Source organism: Panthera onca, chromosome X (assembly GCF_046562875.1).
Source record: "Panthera onca isolate mPanOnc1 chromosome X, mPanOnc1 haplotype 2, whole genome shotgun sequence".
In the NCBI taxonomy this organism is placed as follows: domain Eukaryota; kingdom Metazoa; phylum Chordata; class Mammalia; order Carnivora; family Felidae; genus Panthera; species Panthera onca.
Window position 1 is genome coordinate 68,509,789 of NC_138357.1, and position 22,377 is coordinate 68,532,165.

Consider the following 22,377-nt stretch of genomic DNA (forward strand, 5'->3'; position numbering starts at 1 on the left):
ACATTTTGACCTAGCTTTTATCAAGCCACTGTTATTTCTAACAGTATTGAAGTAGTGATTGAATTTATTCCTTTAATTGCAGTTACTTACCTTTAGCATGGATTGAAGAGACAGTTCTCTTCTCTGGACAGTTTGCTTATCCATGAAATTGTGGGCATTTCCACATTATTTGCTGCTTAATTGGTTCTTTAGGGAAAAAGCATTCAGTCTGTAGCACACATTTATACAAAACAAATTGCATCCAAAATTTTTAGTATATATTTTATTCTTCCTCACCACAAACTTTGCCCCTAAGTAGTTTCTTTATAAACTAGTCCCTTGATCTAGGATTAGAACATTTCTTGCTATTAGAATTCAGGAATATGATTTTTTTCTTGAAGTAATCTCTACACCCAATGTGGAGCTCGAACTCACAACCCCAAGATCAAGAGTCACATGCTCTACTGACTGAGCCAGCCAGGAACCCCCTGAATTTAGCAATGTCTTTAAAACTAGAATTCTTAGATAAATCCCATATCAGTTAAAGAAAAGGTGATTCTGTTACCTTTATCAAAAGCTCATTTTCTTTTTTTCTTACTCTTTTATTTTCTTATGAAAGTCCATTAGGCTACACACCCTTGGAAGCAATGGACTCTTGGTGGAAAAAATTGTTCTTGAATCAGTGCTTGATAACCTTTTCTAGTAAAAGATATGAAGTTACTGACCTGAGAAGCAAAGCATACATGTAGCTTATTAATACACAGTTTTCTTTAATATCTTAAAATTCTACCCAGTGAGTTGCTTCAGATGTGTTTTAATTTTTTTATTTTCCTTTTTGTGCCCTGCTCACATAGTTATTAGCTATAGGTATTCATTTACAGCGCTTATGGCTGTGAGGGACTACATCTCTCCCTCAGGTCACACTACTGAATTTAACACTGATCCATATAAACAGTTATACCCTATTGAGTCATATGCACCTAATTTTATTTATGCATCTGTTTTTGGCTCACCATGCTGTGATTGTGCTGTTTCAGCTCCCTGTGCACAAGTAGATATTCCTTTCATTATTTCTTTTTGTCTGTCTAGCCTCATAAGGCTTATGAAGCTCTGTATTAGTACCAAATAAGTAAATATTTAAAAATATTTAAAGATCTGGGGGCACCTGGGTGGCTCAGTTGGTTAAGCGTCCAACTTCGGCTCAGGTCATGATCTCACGGTTTGTGGGTTCAAGCTCCACATCGGGCTCTGTGCTGACAGCTCAGAGCCTGGAGCCTGCTTCTGATTCTGTGTCTCCCTCTCTCTCTGCCCCTCCCCTGCTCACACTGTCTCTCTCTGTCTCTCAAAAATAAATAAATATTAAAAAAATTTAAATATTTAAAGATCTCTCACTTAGATTATTAAGATGATTTAATAAATCAAATAATAGCTATGCCTTCTGAATATTAATGACAATGTATCCTCATGTGTTTAAGAATAGATAATTTATTAATTGAATAAATATTTATTGAGTGTTGTTTCTGGTATCATCTCTTTTTGTAGCACCTATTTTTTTTATGTTGGCCCACCTTATTTTCAGTTACTTTCATCTCCTCTTTAACAGCTCTCTGATGTTCCTAAGTATTTTCTTCCAAACTCATTTTGTTATCATACAGAAATCTTAGCCCATTTACATTCCTTCTTACATTACTTTTGTGTTTTTTTTTTCTGAATCCAATTGATTTCCTTTAGTATAGCAAGCTAATTCCAGTACGTAGTTGAGACCTCTGTAAAAACTTTTATTCCTCATACTATAACATAGTACTAGTTTTAATGGGGCTTAAAATGTCAGTTCCATATTTTAAATTTGAGGCTATTTATATTTAGCTTTAGCAAGAAGGCAGCATTGTATATATTGTTATTTAGCAAACAGGAAAGTAGATTCACTCCTACTTTTGTAGGCCTTTTAATGATATTTCTAAAGCATTCAAATTTAGAGAGCTTTTGTTATAATATGTCATCACAGTTATGTTTTTATTTTGACCATTTATTTATTATTTTTGAGAGACAGAAAGAGCGCAAGCAGGGAAGGGGCAGAAAGAGATGGAGACACAGAATCAGAAGCAGGCTCCAGACTCTGAGCAGTCAGCACACAGTCCAACGTGGGGCTCCAACCCAAGAACTATGAGATCATGATCTGAGCTGAAGTCAGTCACTTTAACTGACTGAGCCACCCAGGTGTCTCACAGTTATGTTTTTAAAATAATTTTTAAATTCTATTTATTTTGAAAATGATAAACAGAAAAGTGAAAGAAATTTATGTGTTCTGTTTATGTGTAAGTGAGGCTTAAATAAAAATTATGATTTCAACCACTGGCTACTTCAGGAATTTTTACCCCTGCAAAAGAACTTCCTTTCCTTAAATCATTGTTTGTTTGTTTTCCTATACTGTGATTACTCCTTACACAGTATGTTTTCAAATAAGCCAATTTCTTGTTATCCTCATTAACCATTTCCAATATTTTCTACCCTTTCTTTAAGAATGTGATCTTAAAAGGGTATGTATACTATTTGTGTTTCTTAGTCTGAAATGAAAAGGTAAGTTGATATGAAGGTGATTTTGAATTCAGTCTCAAGCTTGTGGCTTTAGATAACCCTTTTGTCTTTTAGGATTACCATTGTGTATCCAATGTATGAATTATGGCTGTTCACAGTATGATGATTGTGGTGATTTTGAAATGTGATATATGATCTTTCAGGATCTGTATCGAGACCTCCCCATGTTATTTTATTTTACTCTTGTACAGCCGGAATGAGTTGGTTTAAAATTCTTTAAAACTGTGCCTCAGCCTCTGAAATTCCTTTTTGATTTAGCCTCCACTTATAAAAAAGATGTTTTTCAAACTTTATAGGTATCTAATGTATAACTTAAGTCATGTACTTTATAGCTGAATGGACTCATAATGCATGATTACACAACTTCAGAACCCATTTTGTTAAATGAAATGGTGACATTTTATGCACTATTAAGCCAACTAGAATAATTTTCTTGCTCTTAGCCATAACTTCTCTGTGTCGTAATTGAAAAATTTTGGGATCTGTTGTAGATGGTTTTGACAGGAGAGAGTATTTCTAAAGATATGCAGAAGCAGGGCCTTTTTGTCATTATTCCATCAAGAAAAATAAGATAAAACCTGTGAAATGGGAAAGTGGTTGAATGCCTCAATTTGAGTTATAATGCATTAAATTATATTTATTTAGTAATAGTTCAATTGAAAAAGTGACTTTTAAAATTATAGCCTTATCCCCATTTAAAAATACCTTACTGGTTATGAGAACATATGTGAGTATATGTGTGTATAAAATAAAACATTAAGAACTGTATTTTCAGCATTTCATATTTTTGCCAACTTATATATATATATATTTAAAGTTTATTTATTTGACGGAGAGTGAGTGGGAGAGGGAGAGAGGGAAGGGGAGGGAGAGAGAGAGAGAAAGAGAGAATTCTAAGCACCACCTTTTATCTTTAAAGCAGCCAGGAATGTAGTCCTGTTTTTAGTACAATATGAACAGTTTTATTTCTGTTGCACTTTACTCAGTAAACAGACTGAGAAATCACTGAGAAAGAGACTAGAAAAATAGTTTGCTGAATTTGGGGGGCAATAACCATAATATAAAACTACCCTGAATAATATAATGTGTTGTCCTGGGTTTCTTATATGTTGGCAGTTTCCCCCCATTCCTTGCTGTGTGTGTACATTTACTTGAAATTGGGTAACTTTCCTCCCACAAAATGAACTAATTTTTTTCTTACTCTATATGAACTACAGAAAATACAAGCAAGCAAAAAGAATATAAAAAATCATCAGTGATTCCATCTACTCACAGCTACTTATTTTAACACTTTGGGGGGAATTGCTTTCAGACCCATTTGTATGCATGTGTAAACTCATACACACGTCACTTTTTTAACATGAAAAATAAGTTTTGTGCTCTGCTTTTTTCACTTCACATTTTTCTGTGTCACTACATATATTTCTGAATGGCTACAGTTTGTTTTATACATTCACTATAATTTGTTTACACAGTTCTCCATTATTGGTCATTTAGGCTGCTTCCAACTTTTTTCCTGTTAAAACTGCATGAGAATAAACATCCTTAATAGCTAAGTTTTTCATTCTTTTATTCAATGGATACGTGTTGAGTACCTACTGTATGTCAGGCACTATATTTGGTATTGAGTTACAACAGTGAGCACCAAACACAAAGTTGCTACTCATATGGAATTTAAATTCTAACAGGACAGCAGACATTAATCAAATCACTTCTGTATATGTAGTTTATAACTAAAATGGATGCTCTGGAAGAGAGGAATACTCCAATGTGAAAGAATACAGCCAAGAATCCTGAGTGGGGTTAGAGAAGGCCTCACTGAAGAAGTGCTGCTTGAGTTGGCAGTTAACTAATTAGAAGAGATTGGGGAGTGGATTGGTGTTGTACAGAGGGAGATTATTTCAGACAGAATGAGTGATATCGTGCAAATGCCTTGTGGCAGGAGGGATTATAGCATATTTGAGGAACTAAAAGAAAAGAAAGCTAGTATGGCATGAACACTGAAAGCGGTCAGGAACCAAGCCAAGCAGACCCTCACAAGCCATGTTATGGACTTTGATCTTTAAGAGCAATAGGATGCAGTTGAAGGGTTTTAAACTGGGAGTAATATCTGATTGCAGGGTGAACTAATTGAATAGGGAGCAGAGTAGATGCAGAGAAATCAGTTAGGAGATGGTTACAGTGGTTTAGGTGAGAATTTGATAGCTTGGATTAGGTTGGTAGTGAAAATAGATTCAAGAAATTTTTATAAAGTAAATTTGATTCAACTTAGAGAATATTCTTAAGTATTTTTTAAAGCATAAGTTTCCAGAAATGGAATTCATGACACAAAGGGCAAATTATTTTAAAAGCTGACGGTGGGTATCAAATGCTTTCTGAAAAGATTGTTTCAGTGTACTCTCCCACTAACAGCGTGTTAGAGTACCCATTTCAATACAACTTCACCAGCAATGAGCATCAACTTTTTTTAAAATATCTATTCCAGAAATGGAGTAGATACTTCAGTTTTTAAAATGGAGATTATTTTGCCAACGATAATAACATAGTTTTGGAACATATATGTATTGATCTTATTTTGGCTTTACAGAGTGTGGTTTTGATTTTTTTTTTGTTTTTCTTTAATTTTTTTTTTACATTTATTTCTTTTTGTGAGACAGAGACAGAGCACAAGTGGGGGAGGGGCAGAGAGAATGAGACACAGAATCCCAGGCAGGCTCCAGGCTCCGAGCTGTCAGCACAGAGCCCGACGGGGGGCTTGAACCCACAAACCATGAGATCATTACCTGAGCCGAAGTTGGACAGTTAACCGACTGAGCCACCAAGGCGCCCCTGGTTTTGATTCTTAATATTCTGCCTCCAAAAGCTGAAACTACATATTTCATGGGAATGTTGCCTCAGGAACTTGAGAGAAAGAAAAATGTGAGATGATTTAGTAATGAGATTAAGCATGATTAGAAAATTGTGTTTTTGTTGAAATTTTTAATAACCCAACCTTTGTTCTATATAGTTAATACCAAGACTCCTACTTTCCTAAACTTTGCTTTATAACTCGACTTTATCATGAGTTTTTACTGAGGGCTGCAAACTGTATTAAATAAACATATTGATAAAGAGCCCAAAATATATAGAGGTTTTAACCACAAAGATGGAACTATTGAAATATTTCTTAAATTTTGTGTAATGCATTGATAGCTTAATAGATGAGAAATAAGTGTATAGTACAAGTCCCTTTGCCTCCACTGAATACCTTTTTGGCAATATGAAGATGGCTATAGGTGGAAGTAAAAACTTAAGGATATAAGTAGCTTTTTAAAAGCAATTGAAATAGTTTCTCTTTTTCCAGGATATTTTGAGGTTGAAAGATATTGACCTCAGATTCAGAATGAAAGTTATGTATGCAAATATCTTCTCCCATTCAGTACGTTACCATTTTATTTTATTTTATTTTATTTTATTTTATTTTATTTTACTTTGCATCCAAATTAGTTAGCATATAGTGCAACAATGATTTCAGTAGATTCCTTAATGCCCCTTGCCCATTTAGCCCATCTCCCCTCCCACAACCCCTCCAGTGGCCCTCTGTTTGTTCTCGCTATTTCAGAGTCTCTTACATTTTTGTCTCCTTCCCTGTTTTTATATTATTTTTGTTTCCCTTCCCTTATGTTCATCTCTTTTGTCTCTTAAAGTCCTCATATGAGTGAAATCATATGATATCTGTCTTTCCCTGACTAATTTTGCTTAGCATAATACCCTCAAGTTCCATCCACGTAGTTACAAACAGCAAGATTTCATTGTTTTTGATTGCCAAGTAATACTCCATTGTGTGTGTGTGTGTGTGTGCACGCATATACCACATCTTCTTTATGCATTCATCCATCAATGTACATTTGGGCTCTTTCCATACTTTGGCTATTGTTGATAGTGTTGCTATAAACATTGGGTGCGTGTGCCCCTTTGAGACAGCACACCTGTTCCCTTGGATAAATACCTAGTAGTGCAGTTGCTGGGTCGTAGGGTAGTTCTATTTTCAGTTTTTTGAGGAACCTCCATATGGTTTTCCAGAGTGGCTGCACCAGTTTGCATTCCCACAAGCAGTACAAAAGAGATCCTCTTTCTCCGCATCCTCGCCAACATCTGTTGTTGCCTGAGTTGTTAATGTTAACCATTCTGACAGGTGTGAGGTGGTATCTCATTGTGGTTTTGATTTGTATTTCCCTGATGATGAGTGATGTTGAGCATTTTTTCATTTGTCAGTTGGCCATCTGGATGTCTTCTTTGGAGAAGTGTCTATTCATGTCTTTTGCCCATTTCTTCACTGGATTATTTGGTTTTGGGTGTTGAGTTTGATAAGTTCTTTATAGATTTTGGATACTAACCCTTTATCTGATACGTCATTTGAAAATACCTTCTCCCATTCTGTCGGTTGCCTTTTAGTTTTGCTGCTTGTTTCCTTCACTATGCAGAAACTTTTTATTTTGATGAGGTCCCAAGTAGTTCGTTTTTGCTTGTTTCCCTTGCCTCCAGAGACATGTCGAGTAAGAAGTTGCTGAGGCCAAGGTCAAAGAAGTTTTTGCCTGCTTTCTCCTTGAGCATTTTGATGGTTTCCTGTCTTACACTGAGGTATTTCATCCATTTTGAGTTTATTTTTGTGTATGGTGTAAGAAAGTGGTCCAGGTTCATTTTTCTGCCTGTCGCTGTCCACTTTTCCCAGCACCATTTGCTGAAGAGACTGTCTTTATTCCATTGAATATTCTTTTTAACTTAACTTGTCAAAGATTAGTTGGCCATATGTTTGTGGGTCCATTTCTGGGTTCTCTATTCTGTTCCATTGATCTGAGTGTCTGTTCTTGTGCCAGTACCATACTGTCTTGATGATTACAGCTTTGTAATACAGCTTGTAGTCCAGGATTGTGATGCTTCCTGCTTTGGTTTACGTTTTCAAGATTGCTTTGGCTATTCGGGGTCTTTTCTGGATCCATAGAAATTTTAGGATTGTTTATTCTAGCTCTGTGAAGAATGCTGGTGTTCTTTTGATAGACATTGCAATGAATGTGTAGATTGCTTTGGGTAGTATCGACATTTTCACGATATTTGTTCTTCCTATCCAGGAGCATGCAATATTTTTCCATTTTTTTGTGTGTCTTCTTCAGTTTCTTTCATAAGCTTTCAATAGTTTTCAGGGTATAGATTTTTCACCTCTTTGGTTAGATTTATTCCTAGGTATTTTATGGTTTTTTGTGAAACTGTAAATGGGATCGATTCCTTGATTTCTCTTTCTGTTGCTTCATTGTTGTTGTGTAGGAATGCAAGTGATTCCTGTGCATTGATTTTATATCCTGCCAGTTTGCTGAATTCATAGTTCAGTTCTAACAGTTTTTTGGTGGAATCTTTTGGGTTTTCCATATAGAGTATCGTGTCATCTGCGAAGAATGAAAGTTTGACCTCCTCCTGGCCAATTTGGATGCCTTTTATTTCTTTGTGTTGTCTGATTGCTGAGGCTAAGACTTCCAATACTATGTTGAATAGCAGTGGCAAGAGTGGACATCTCTGTCTTGTTCCTGACCTTAGGGGGAAAGCTCTCAGTTGTTTCCCATTGAGGATGATATTATCGTCGGGTCTTTCATGTATGGCTTTTATAATCTCGAGGTATGATCCTTCTATCCCTACTTTCTTAAGGGTTTTTATCAAGAAAGAATGCTGTATTTTGTCAAATGCTTTCTCTGCATCTATAGAGAGGATCATGTGGTTCTTGTTCTTTAGTTTTTTGATGTGATTAATCACATTGATTATTTTGCATATATTGAACCAGCCCTGCATCCCAGGTATAAATGCCACTTGGTCATGGTGAATATTTTTTTTAATGCATTGTTGGATCCAGTTGGCTAATATCTTGTCGAGGAATTTTGCATCTATGTTCATCAGGGAAATTGGTCTATAGTTCTCTTTTTTAGGGGAGTCTTTGTCTGGTTTTGGATAAGGTATTGCTGGCTTCATAAAGTTTGGAAGTTTTCCTTCCCTTTCTATTTTTTGGAACAGCTTCAAGAGAATACGTTGTTAACTCTTCTTTTAATGTTTGGTAGAATTCCCCTGGAAATCCATCTGGCCCTGGATTCTTGTTTTTTGAGAGATATTTGATTACTAATTTGATCTTTACTGGTTATGAGTCTGTTCAAATTTTCTATTTCTTCCTGTTTCAGCTGTGGTACTTTATATGTTTCTAGGAATTTGTCCATTTCTTCCAGATTGCCCATTTTATTGGTGTACAATTGCTCATAATATTCTCTTATTATTGGTTTTATTTCTGATGTGTTGGTTGTGATGTCTCTTCTTTCATTCTTGATTTTATTTATATGGGTCCTTTCCTTTTTCTGTTTGATCAAACTGGCTAGTGGTTTATCAATTTTGTTGATTCTTTCAAAGAACCAACTTCTGGTTTCATTGATCTGTTCTACTCTTTTTTTGGTTTTGATAGCATTAATTTCTGCTCCAATCTTTATTATTTCCTGTCTTCTGCTGGTTTGGGGTTTTATTTGCTTTTTTTTTTCCTAGCTCTTTAAGGTGTAAGGTTCGATTGTCTATCTGAGACCTTTCTTCCTTCTTTAGGAAGGTCTGGATTGATATATACTTTCCTCTTATGACAGCCTTTGCTATGTCCCAGAGGTTTTGGGTTATGGTGTTACCATTTTCATTGGCTTCAATGTACTTTTTTTTTTAATTTTTTAATTTTTTTTTTTAACTTGTTTTTCACAAACAGAGAGAGCGTGAGCAGGGGAGGGGCAGAGAGAGAGACAGAAACACAAGCTCCAGACTCTGAGCTGTCAGCACAGAGCCCGATGTGGGGCTTGAACTCATGAACCAGGAGTTCATGACCTGAGCTGAAGTTAGACACTCAACTGACTGAGCCACCCAGGCGCCCCTTCCATGTTCTTTTTAATTTCCTCTTTAACTTCTTGGTTAGACCATTCATTCTTTAGTAGGATGTTCTTTAGTCTCCAAATATTTGTTATCTTTCCAAATTTTTTCTTGTGGTTGATTTCGAGTTTCATAGCGTCATGGTCTGATACTATGCACGGTATGATCTCAATGTTTTTGTAATTGTTGAGAGCTGATTTGTGTCTCAGAAATCTAGAGATTGTTCTATATATACTGGAAAAGAATGTATATTCCTCTGCTTTAGTTTGAAATGTTCTGAATATATCTGTTTTGTCCATCTTGTTCAGTGTGTCATTCAAAGCCATTGTTTCCTTATTGATTTTCTGTTTAGGTGATTTGTCCATTGTTGTAAGTGGGGTGTTGAAGTCCCAGTAGGTTGCCTTTTTTAAAATGATTTCCTTCCCTGTGCAAAAGCTTTCTATTTTGGTATAGTCCCAATAGATTAATTTTGCTTTTGTTTCCCTTGCCAGAAGAAAAATAACTAGGAAAACGTTTCTACAGCTGATGTCAAAGAGATTCCTGTCAATATTTTCTTCTAGGAGTTTTACGGTTTCAGGTCTCACATTTAGGTCTTTAATCCATTTTCAGTTTATTTTTTTGTATGCTATAAGAAAGTGGTTCAGATTCATTCTTTTGCCTGTAGCTATTCAGTTTTCTCAGCACCATTTGTTGAAGAGACGGTCTTTTTCCTATTGGATATTCTTGCCTCCTTTGTTATAGAGTCATTCACCATAAAAGTGCAGGTTTATTTCTGGACTCTCTATTCTATTCCTTTGACCTGCGTGTCTGTTTCTGTGCCAGTACCATACTGTTTTAATTACTGCTGCTTTGTAGTATATCTTGAAATCCAGGATTGTGATACCTCCAGTTTCATTTTTTTAAGTTTTTGTTTTAATTCCAGTTAACATACAGTGTACTATTTGTTCTAGGTGTATAATATGGTAATTCAGCAATTCCATGCATCGCCCAGTGCTCATCATGTCAGGTGCCCTCCCCAATCCCCATCACCTATTTTATCCATCCTCCCACTCCCCTCTATTCTGCTATCAGTTCTCTATAAATAAGAATCTGTTGGGGCACCTGTGTGGCTCAGTTGGTTAAGTGTCTGACTTCCGCTCAGGTCATGATCTCGGAGTTTGTGGGTTTGAGCCCCATGTTGGGCTCTGTGATGACTACTTGGAGCCTGGAGCCTACTTCAGATTCTGTGTCTCCCCCCCTCTCTCTCTGCCCCTCCCCAACTCGTGCTCTCTCTGTCTCTGTCTCTGTCTCTCTCTCTCAAAAGTACACAAAACAAAAAGAAACTCTTTCTTCGTTTGTCTCTCTCTCCCTCTTTCCTTTTTCCCCTTTGCATGTTTGTTCACTTTCTTAAGTTCCACATGAGTGAAATTATATGGTATTTGTCTTTCTGTGACTGACTTATTTCGCCTAGCATTACACTCTCTAGCTCCATCCATGTCATTACACATGGCAAGATTTCATTCTTTTTATGACTAATATTCCAGTGTGTGTGTGTGTGTGTGTGTGTGTGTGTGTGTGTGCATGTGTGTGCGCACGCACATGTATACCACTTCTTTATCCATTCCATTAATCAGTGGACACTTGGGCTGCTTCCATATCTTGGCTATTGTAAATAATGCTTCTATAAACATAGGGGTGCATATATCTCTGTAAATTAGTGTTTTTGTATTCTTTGTGTAAATACCCAGTAGTGTGATTGCTGGATTGTAGGGTTGTTCTTCTTTTTCAAGATTGTTTTGGCTATTCAGGGTCTTTTGTAATTCCATACAAATTGTAGTATTATTTCTTCTCATTCTATGAAAAATGTTGTTCGTGTTTTGATAGGGATTGCATTAACACTGTATGATAGTTGTACTTGAATTAAAAAAGTTATGTTTGTAATGTTTTCAAATTTTTCTTAAATATTTACATAATTCTACATTATTGAAATATAGTTATATTTGAAATGACATGTTAATTATTGCTTTGTTTTCTCTCTTTCAACAGTTAAAAGATGTTGATACTCGGAAAATCATAAAAGCAATGCTTTCGTATGTGTGGCCCAAAGACCGGCCAGATCTACGAGCTAGGGTTGCCATTTCTCTGGGATTTTTGGGGGGCGCAAAGGTAAGAACAGGAGAAATTATACATTGATCATTGCTATAACTAAAAAATAGTATGACATTTTCTAATAATGAAAAGGGCTGATATAAGCTACTTTGGGGGGAGCATTGTTAACTTTTATGACCCTCATTTACATAACTATTTTATACCATCAGAAATTACATGGTAGTGCCCAATTTATCTGTGGATCAGACTTCTAATGGCCTCAACTTAATGGGATTTAGTCCTGAAACCAGATCATTGTGTAACAAAGCATAAGGAACTTTATAAAAGAAACTCCTTAGAGACCTGTTGGTTCTTTCTTAATACATATTTCTGGTAAGCTTGGTTCTCAGTTCCTAGTAATTTGAAAAGATGATGAAGGCACATTTAGGCACATTGAATGCCATAAGTGGTAAACAATAGTGTGAAGGGGGAAAAAAACAAACAGGAAAAGTTAAAAGAAATTCCTGGGCTCTGGCACTTACTAACCTTGTAACATTGGGCAAATTGCTTAGTCTTCATGCCTCAGTTTCCCAATTTGTAAAATAAGGTTAAATACAGTTGTTATAAGGATTAATTAAATCAGCATACAAAAGGCTAAAAAGAATGCTTGGCACATAGTAAAGTATATGTGTTAAGAATAATTTAGATTTCATCAAAAATATGGTAAAAAAAAAAAACCAGTTGAAAAATATAAATGAGGTTTTGCTATGTGTTAGGGTTAATATGTTGTTTTAGAACCTAGATCTTATTACTTTTTTCTCTGTGTCATGTATGTTCCTTTTTATTTACTCATTCTTTTCCCTACCCTAAAAATAAGTATTGAGAACTTATCAGAGGACTGTTCTTGGCTTTGCAGGGTATTCAAACATAAATAAGAGCACATTTCTTGTCTCAAATCATCCAAGATAAGACAAGTTATACTTTATTGCTATGATCCAAAGTAAGTCATAAATGATTTGAAAGAAGTACCATTCACGTGTTGGGATTTCAAAGGAAAGAACTACCAAGATGGGGAGTCAGGAAAGGTTTTGGAGAGGAAGTGATGTCTAAGATAGTCTTGGATTGATGAGTAGGTTTGTTAAAGGTAGAGGGGTAAAATGAACAGATTGAGAGAGGACGTAAGCATGTGTGGAGTAGTGAGTAGTCCAGCTTTGCTCCAGTGAGGGGATAGTGTTTCAGAGAAATTATAGGTAACCTTAAAAGATAGAGCTCCATGTGAAATACCTTAACTGTGAAACAAAAATTTAATTATGTTGGAAGTAGCAACATGTATTTTGAGTAGCAGAGTAATAAGGTTAGAGCTGTGCTTTAGGAAATTAATCTGACCCTTTTGCATAAAATGGATTAGGGTGGTGAGACAACTAAAATAGGGATACCATTGATTTTCATTTCATGTATTCATTCAGGCAATATTTGCCGACCTTGTTATGAGGCTAATGTAATAGTCTAGATGAAAAGTAATGACACTTTGTACTGGAGTAGTGGTAGAAATGGTAATATGCAGGGAAAAGATGCCAGAGATTTTGTGAGGTGAAGGAGGTAGAGTCAACAAGACTTAGCAACGGATCAGATATTAGTAAAAGAGAAATAAGATTTCAAAGTTGATGCCAAGGATAAGAGAAATAAAATACTTTTAACAGAAGTAGGTAGGAAGTTAGGAAGTCTTGTTTGGGAAGATGAAATTTTGGTTTGAGGCATGTTAAGTTTGAGATGCTAATGGAATGTTGAGACAGATATGTAGCTGATAATACAAAATGCTAGACAATCTTAGGAAGGAGCCCCAGGCTAGAGAAATTAGGGGTAATAGTTGGGGGGAAAAAGAAGTAATAGTAGAAACAATGCAAATTAGTTCACCAAAGGAAAGAAGCAGAAATAGAAGGTGACTACAGACAGAACCTGTGATAAATGTGTTCCTGTAGGGAAGCAAACAGTAATGGAAACAGGGATGGAGTGATTGGAGAATAAAACTAGAATAATTCAGTCTAGCTGTTCATTGTCTTTTCTCCTTTCTCATCTGTGGGTTCTGTTGAGTACTCCCAATGAACTGGACCCCTTGCCTGGGAGAGGACTAAATCAAGATACTGAACAATAGACTAAGATCCATACTTTATTCTGTTTAAGCTGAACAGAGAGGATAATACAAATCTAAATTTGGTAGCTAACATTGAAATTCTTTTAACTCTTTTTTATATGTGTTTTTTAATATGAAATTTATTGTCAAATTGGTTTCCATACAATACCCAGTGCTCATCCCAACAGGTGCCCTCCTCAATACCCATCGCCCACCCTCCCACCCCCCCCATCAACCTTCAGTTTGTTCTCAGTTAAAATTCTTTTAACTCTTAAATTTTTAGTTCAGTACTGATTGCTGAATTGTCTTTTACCTACAAATTGCTTAAAGATAAAGATTATTCTCAGCTCTTGTGCAAGGCAGAATTAGCAAATTGGCCTTTATTCTTTATTAGCTGAATTAAAGTACTTTGCTGACAAGTTGAAGGCAGATTGTTTTCTGGACTTTCTTTTGAATTGAAGAGAACAGTTTAGAACATGGCTAATTAGGTTAGTCAAAAGGAGCAGTGTTAATACGTGATTTTAGTTTTAGAATGAATTTCAACCCTTCAAAATACAAATTTCTGTTCCTTGGTGACAGGTCAATGTTGGTATAAAACCTAGATCAAGGTAACTTCCGTAAAGACTGAAATATTTTTAGAAGGCTAATATTTGATTCTTCTATCAATAAATATTGAGCACCCATAGAATAGATATGCTGTACTAACCTCATATAAACTAATTACAAGTAAACAGCAATGAATATAGAAAATTAGTCCTCAGAAAGTATGTTTGATTACTTTTGAGTTAGGAAAAGGAATAAATTGCCCGATGTTATGGTGAGTTCATGCTTGTACTTTCAGAGCATATAGAGAAGCAGTTTTTTGTTTTTTTTTTTTTACTAAACAGGAACTAGACCATAGAATAGCTTTAGGAATATATAGTGGTAACTTTTAACTATTCCTAACATCATTTTTCTAATTTCTATACTGTCTTTACTTTAAAGTGGTTACTCTCTCAATCTTTAAAACCTGGTCATTGTTTAATTTTGTTAGTATTGGTGGTGTGATTTATACTGGGTGTGCAAAGATGGATTGTTATCCCTTTCATTTCTTGGCTTCCTATTTTTTCTCAACATGCCTTGGTGTATAAGCACTTTGGACCAATCTATTCTCCTTTATACTCTGGTCTTCCCTACCTCCTCCACATACTTCTGGGAATTTTAAGAAGTTCAGGGATCTTCTCAGCTATAAATGAATGCTACCCAGCCATATGAGCAGCATGTGGTAGTTTCATAGCAAGACCAGAGGCATCCATGAGGGAGAACGGAGGCAGAAAGACAGAAATATCAAGTGAGAAGAAACAGAAGGGAGGAGGATTTCATGTTTAACATATGGGGTCACAGCATGCCATCTGCTTACTTATTTGCCTATTAATTCTCTTTTCATTCTGAAGGTCTTAAGGCTATCATTGTCTACAGCAAAGATTTGTAAGATAAACTGTATTATGCAAAGATGTCTTGCAGCCCAGACAAGGCCAAGAAGAATGGGTTGGTGTTTCTTCTGAATTGCAGCAATTCTATTTTTAATATGTTTGGGTCCTCTATGAGATATATTTTAGGGGTTCTGCCACCAAGAGACAGAGATAGAGAGAACACAATCTGCCTTCCTTCCTTAAATCCCTACAAATCATATGCATTGCCTTTTCTTACCATCCACACATCTATCCTAGGAGTATCACATTATCATTAATCTGGGGATTTTGAGATCTAAGGATTTTTTTAAAAAATGTAATCTTTCTGGGCGTGCCTGGGTGGCTCATTCAGTTAAGCATCTGACTTTGACACAGGTCATAATCTCACGGTTCATGGGTTCATGCCCTGCATTGGGCTCTGTGCTGATAGCTCAGAGCCTGGATCGGATTCTGTGTGTGTGTGTGTGTCTGCACCTCCCCTGTTCACACTCTGTCTTCTCAAAAATAAACATTAAAAAAGATTTTAAAAAATTTAATCTTTCTGTTAGTATATCACATAATAGCCGTGCCAGGATTTAAGGAAAATATAAAACATATTTACTAAAATCATCTGTTTTCATAAAATAAGTGTGTTTTTTAATGTTATAAAAAAGTTTACTTATACTCTGCAATCAACACCATCTTTGGAACCACTTAGTTGACAGAGAACTTGAGAGTATAGGACATTAAAGTAAAAAAGATCTCAATTAAGAATCTGTTGCAAATGAAAATAAGCTATATTTAACATTATAAAATAATTTCAAGGGAGAGTGTATTTTGTAAAAATATAATCAATATCCCTTTTCTTCAAGAATGCATCTGTTATATAAAGTAAGGGATCATATATGTGTCTTAGTCCATTTACACTGCAGTAAAAAGCACCATAAACTAGGTCGTTCATAAATGGCTTTTTGTTATGACCTACATGATATAAGAGGCAAGAAGGATCTTGGGGACTTGTTTATAAGGGCACTAATCCCATAAGGGCCTAATCACCTCCTAAAGACCCCACTTCCAGTGTCATTACCCTGGGGGGAATTCAACATGTGAATTTGGCAGGGGTACACAAATATTCAGATCATAGCATTATGTATTGAGCAACATTTGTCAAGTGACTTTTAGATACAAGATACTATGCTAGGCAGCTGGGAATAAAAAAATGAATAAAATATGTGCCTTGCCTTCCCTCCTGCAGTTGCAGTGTACTGAAGGAGAAAAATACATAAATAATGATAAAATATATATAATGTAATACCCAGATATCCAAAGGGAGTCACAAATGAAGATATATGGGAGTTCCAGCAATTAGGCATTTAGGGAAGCCTTCATGGAAGAGCTGGAGTTTTCCAGGAACTACTATCTTGACATGGGTAACTTCAGAAGATTCATGTACTTTCACTTTGATTCTTTAAAAATTTTCTGAAAAACACTTTTTAAAATGAAACAATGGTATCTGACCTTTAATTGAGAAGTATAATTTATATCCTGTAGTATTTTTTAATTAAAACACTATAATTTAGAGATGCTTTAGGCTTACAGAAAAATTAAGCAGTAAGTACAGAGAATTCCTATATATCCCCCCTCAAAAAACTCCATTCAATTTCTTCTGGTACTAACATCTTGCATTAATGTAGTACAATTGTTACAAATGATGAATGAACCAATTACTTAAAAATACATTATTCTTATTAGCTAAGTTCATAGTTTACATTAGGATTCACTCTTTGTGTTGTGTACTTATGTATGGGTTTGGGGGAGATGCATAATGCCATTTATCCACCATTGAAGTATCATACAGAATAGTTTCACTTATTCATCTCTCCATCCTCCTAAATCCCTGACAACCACTGATCATTTTATTGTCTCTGTAGTTTTGCCTTTTTCCATAATATCTTATAGCTGGAATCATATAGTATGTAGCTCTTACAAACTGTCTTCTTTCACTTAACAATATGCATTTCAGAGTCATTTATGTTTTTTTTTTTGACTTGATAGTTCATTGCTTTTTATTGCTGAAAAATATTGCGTTGTATGGATGTACCATATAGTGTGTGTATCCATTCACCTTTTGAAAGACATTTTGGTTGCTTCCAGATTTTGCCAAAAGTAATGCTGTAATAAACATTTGTGTGCAGGATTTGTGTGACATAAGTTTTCAGCTCATTTGGGTAATTACTAAGAAGTGCAGTTGCTAGATTATATGTTAAGACTATGTTTAGTTTGTGAGAATCTGCCAAACTGTCTTCCAGAGTGGCTGTACCATTCTGCATTCCCACCAACAGTGAATGAGAGAGTTCTGTTGCTCCACATCCTTGTCAGCATTTGGTGTTGTCAGTGTTCAGGATTTTAGTCTTTCTAATAGATGTATAATGCTATCTCAATTTTGTTCTAATTTGATATTGCCTAATGATGTATGATATTGTGCATGTTTTCATATACTTATTGGTCATCTGTATCTCTTCCTTGGTGAGATATCTGTCAAGTCTTTTGCCCATTTTTAAATTGAGTTGTTCATTTTCTTATTGTTGAATTTTAAGTGTTCTTTGTATATTTTGGATACCAGTCGTTTATCAGATTTTTTGCAAATATTTTCACTCAGTCTGTAGCTTGTATTTTCCTTCTTTTAACAGTGTCTTTCACAGAACAGCAGTTTTAAATTTTAATGTAGTCCAACTTAACAGTATTTCGTGGATTGTGCTTTTAGTGTTGTATCTAATGTCATTGTGAAACAAAGGTCACCTAGATTTTATTTTATGTTATCTTCTAGAAGTTTTATAGCTTTGTGCTTTACATTTAGGACTGTGATCCATTTGGAGTTAATTTTTGTGAAAGGTGTAAGGTCAGTGTCTAGATTTCGTTTTTGTACGTTCAGTTTTTCTAGCACCATTTTTTGAAAGTATATTCACCACTATACTACCAATGCACATCTAGCACCATTTTTTGAAAAGACTGTTTTACCCACTGGGCTGCCTTTCTCCTTTGTCAAACATCAGTATAATATATTTATGTATATTTGTCTATTTCTGTACTCTCTATTCTGTTCTGTTGATCTACTTATCTATTCTTTTGCCAGTACCACGCTGTCTTGATTATTGTAGCTTTACGGTAATTCTTGAAATCAAATAGTGTCAGCCCTCTGGCTTTTTTTTTTTCTTCCAATATTGTGTTGGATATTCTGGGTCTTTTGTTTTTCTATGTAAAGTTTAGAATCAGTTTGTCCATATCTACCAAACTATTTGCTGGGATTTTGATTGGGGCTGCATTGAATATATAGATCAAGTTCAGGAACAACTGACATCTTGACCATATTGAATCATTCTATCCATGAACATGAAATCCATTCCTTTAGTTTTTTTTTTATTTCTTTTATCAGAGTATTGAAGTTTTCTTCATATAAATATTGAACATGTTTTGTTAGAATTATACCTAGTTATATCATTTTGGGTACTAATTTAAATGGTATTATTTTTTATTTCAAATTATGTATTGTTCACTGGAGATATATAGGAAAGCAATTGACTTTTGAGCCTTATGAGCCTTATGTCTTGCAACCTTGCTAGAGTTGCTTATTAGTTTCAGGAGGTTTATTTCTATTGTCAGTTCTTTTGGATTTTCTACATAGATAATCATATTATCTGCAAATACGGTTTTATTTCTTCTTTCCTAATATGTGTGCCTTCTATTTTCCTTTCTTACTGCTTTAGCTAGGACTTCTAGTACCATATTGAACAACAGTGATAAGTGAGGGTGTCTTTGCTTTGTTCCTAAATTTTGGGGGTAAAGCTTCTAGTTTCTCATCATTAAGTATGTTGTTACCTATAGGGGTTTTTGTAGGTGTCCTTAATCAAGTTGAAGAAGTTTCATTCTATTCCTAGTTTGCTGAGAGTTTTTATCTTGAATAGGTGTTGGATTTTGTCCAGTACTTCTTTTGCATCTATTGATATATTTTTTTCTTTAGCCTATTGATGTGATGGATTACATTGATTTTCCAATGTTGAACCAGCTGTGTATACCTGGAATGAATTCCACTTGGTCATGTTGTATAATTATTTTTATATATTATTGGATTTGTTTTGCTAATATTTTGGTGAGAATTTTTTATCTGTGATCATAAGAGATAATGGTCCAGAATTTTCCTTTCCTGTAATGTCTGCCTGGTTGTGGTATTAGGGTAGTGCTGGCCTCCTAGAACGAGTTTAGAAATTTTCCCTCCGTCTCTGTTTTTTGGAAAATATGGTATTTACAAATTGAGTACTTTGTCCATTTTTCTTTTCTCTTTGTTTTGCCTTGCTAATTTTATCTCCCTTTAGTACTCTCGTTCTTTATTTTCTTTTTCTCTTTCTGATCCTTTTGAGGATTGTTTACTAGAGGTAAACAAAATTCTCTTTTACCTATTCACATATATTGGGCCCTTCTTGGTGACACTAGTTACAGAGTCCTTAATTATCAGAGGCTGGTGTGAAAGAGATTAGTTTTTAAGGAATTAAAGTATTAAAAATGTTTGTAAGAATTAGGTTCCTCAGATGGCAGACAATACTTTCGTTATTAAGAAGGGAAAAGTCATTTTAAAATCTAGAATTGGAGACCCTCGGTAAACTGATGATATTGACCAGTACATTTGGCATCATATAGATAACAACATACTTTTGGCTGTCCTTTATGGTGATTGTACTTTTTCTTTAAGTCCATTCTTTAATTTGTGTCCCAAATTGTGCATTTCCATGTTAAAATTAAACAAATTCATTTCATAATTATATACCAGTCTCTGTGAAAATTCAAGAATTTAGAGGATTATTTATTTATGTGATTTAAACTTTTGATCTAGGAAAGAAAAAAAATTTGTGAGAATAAGTCTTGAGAGAGTAATTTTCTCTTTATTTCTCTTGTACTTAAATTAATGGACACATTGCAGTTACAGATGAAACATAACTTGTCACATGAGTATAATCTAGTAAAAACAGTTTCTCAATTTTTAGAAAACACCTGGGGGATTAAGTTTCATATTGAGTCAATTTTTGTTGAAATTTATTAATATCTAGCCTTAGTTTTAGACCTCTTAAGCCTCTAGGGAGTGAGGTCTGGTATGCCCTGAGACACTGGCTTTATTTTAAAAATTTTACTTTTAATAAACATGCAACAAAATGCACTCTTTTGTGATTTTTAACACATGCATATATTCATATAATTACTGTCACAGTCAGGATACAGAAAAGTGTTACCACCCTAAAAATCTCCTTTGTGTAACCCCTTTGTAGGTATATCCTCTTCAGACCCCTAATAGCTGGATAGTACTGATTTGTCCTCTATCCCTATAGTTTTATCATTTTGAGAATACCATAGCCTTTTGAGCTTGCTCCTCTCACATAACATGATGCTTTCTTCATTCATCCAAGTCATTGAGTATATCAGTTCATTTTCTTTTTATTACTGAGGTGTATTCCATGGTATGGATGTACTACACTTTGTTCATTCACTGGTGGACATTTGGTTTCTTTCCACCTTTTGACAGTTATAACTAGAGTGGCTGTAAACACTTAGGTATAGTTTTTTGTGTGAACCTTAGTTTTCATTTCTCCAGGGTAAATATATCTTGAGAGTAGAATTTATAGGTCATGGTTAGTATATTTTTAACTCTATAAGGAACTGCCAAACTGGTTTCCAGAATGGCTATTTTCATCTTACCACCAGCAGTGTATGAGAGTTCCAGTTGTTTCACTTCTTTGCTAACATATGATATTGTCAGGCATTTAGTGTTATCTTATGGTTTCAATATCCATTTTCCTAATGGCTGATGATGTTGAATATCTTTGCATGTGCTTGGCTGCAGGTATATATCCACTTTGGTGAAATGTTTGTTCAAGTGTTTTGTCCATTTTTAGTTGGGCCATTTTTTTTCCTGTTTAGTTTAGTGAGCTATTTATATATTCTGGATATGAGACTTTGTCAGATATATAATTTGCAATTATTTTCTCCCATCTGTAGCTTTTTATTATTTTAGAGAGAGACAGAGAGAGGGAGAGGGAGAGCACGAACAGGGGAAAGAGGGGCAGAGGGAGGGAGGGAAGGAGGGATCGAGAGAGAGAGAGACAGAATGAATCTTAAGCAGGCTCCATCCTGAGCATGGGCTTAATTTCATGACCGCAAGAGCATGACCTGAACTAAAATCCAGAGTTGGGCACTCAATCAGCTGAGCCACCCAGGTGTCCTGAATCCATCTGTAGCTTTTTTTAAAAAAAATCCCTTAATAGTATTTTACATAGAACAAGAGTTTTTAATTTTGATAGGCTTCCAGTTTATCATTTTTTCCCTTCATGGATTATGTTTTAGTTGTTAACATGTAAGAACTGTTTACCTAACTGAAGATCATTACAATTTTCTCTTGTGTTTTTTTCTAAAAGTTATATTTTTACTTTTTACGTTTATATCTATGTTCCATTTTTGAGTTAATTATTGTATCTAGTTTAGTTGAAGTTTTATCGTTTGGTCCAGTTGTTCCTACATGAAGGCTTTTCTCTCCCAATTGAATTTCCTTTGGATCCTATTGCTGCTGTAAAAACTTTTCACACTTGATAGCTTAAAACAACACAAATTCATTATTTTATAAAGGTCAAAAGTCCAAAATTAGGTTTCCTGGGTCAAAATAAAAACATTTGTCAGGGCTGTATTCCCTCCAGAGGCTCTTTGGGAAGGATCCATTTCCTTGCCCTTTCTACCTTCTAGAGGTCATCTGCATTCCTTGGCTCTTGGTCCCTTCCTCCATCTAAAAGCCAGCAGCATCTTCAGTCTTTCTGACTCTGACTCTTGGCCTCCGTATTCCTATCTTTTCTCTTGACTTTGACCCCCCCCCCACCTCCTTCTCATAAGGACCCTCTTGATTACACTTGGCCCACCCAGATAATTCAGGATACTCTCCCCAGCTCATATTCTCATTTAATCACATTTGCAAAGTTTGTTTTGCCATGTAAGGTATCCTCTTCACAGGTTCTGGAGATTAGTACATTAGTAGATGAAGATTTTAGGGAGCCATTATTCTCTCTCTCTCTCTATGTAATCATCTTTTTCTGTATTCTGTTCTTGTCCATTGATCAATGTGTATGTGTTTCTCCATTCATCAACACCACATTGACTTCACTGTTGTAGCTTTCTCTTAAGGCATAAAGATAGATTCTTCCAACGTTTTTCTTTTTAAAATTGTTTTGGCTA

General features: G+C 35.1%; 1 protein-coding gene across 1 annotated transcript in view; it reads left to right on the plus strand.

The window, feature by feature from the left end:
- Positions 1-22,377, plus strand: part of ABCB7 (ATP binding cassette subfamily B member 7) — a 163,161-nt gene that overhangs the window by 95,218 nt on the left and 45,566 nt on the right. The window contains exon 4 of the mRNA XM_081793471.1: positions 11,512-11,631. Within this exon, the coding sequence (XP_081649597.1) occupies positions 11,512-11,631 (120 nt within the window). The remainder of the gene's footprint in view (positions 1-11,511; positions 11,632-22,377) is intronic.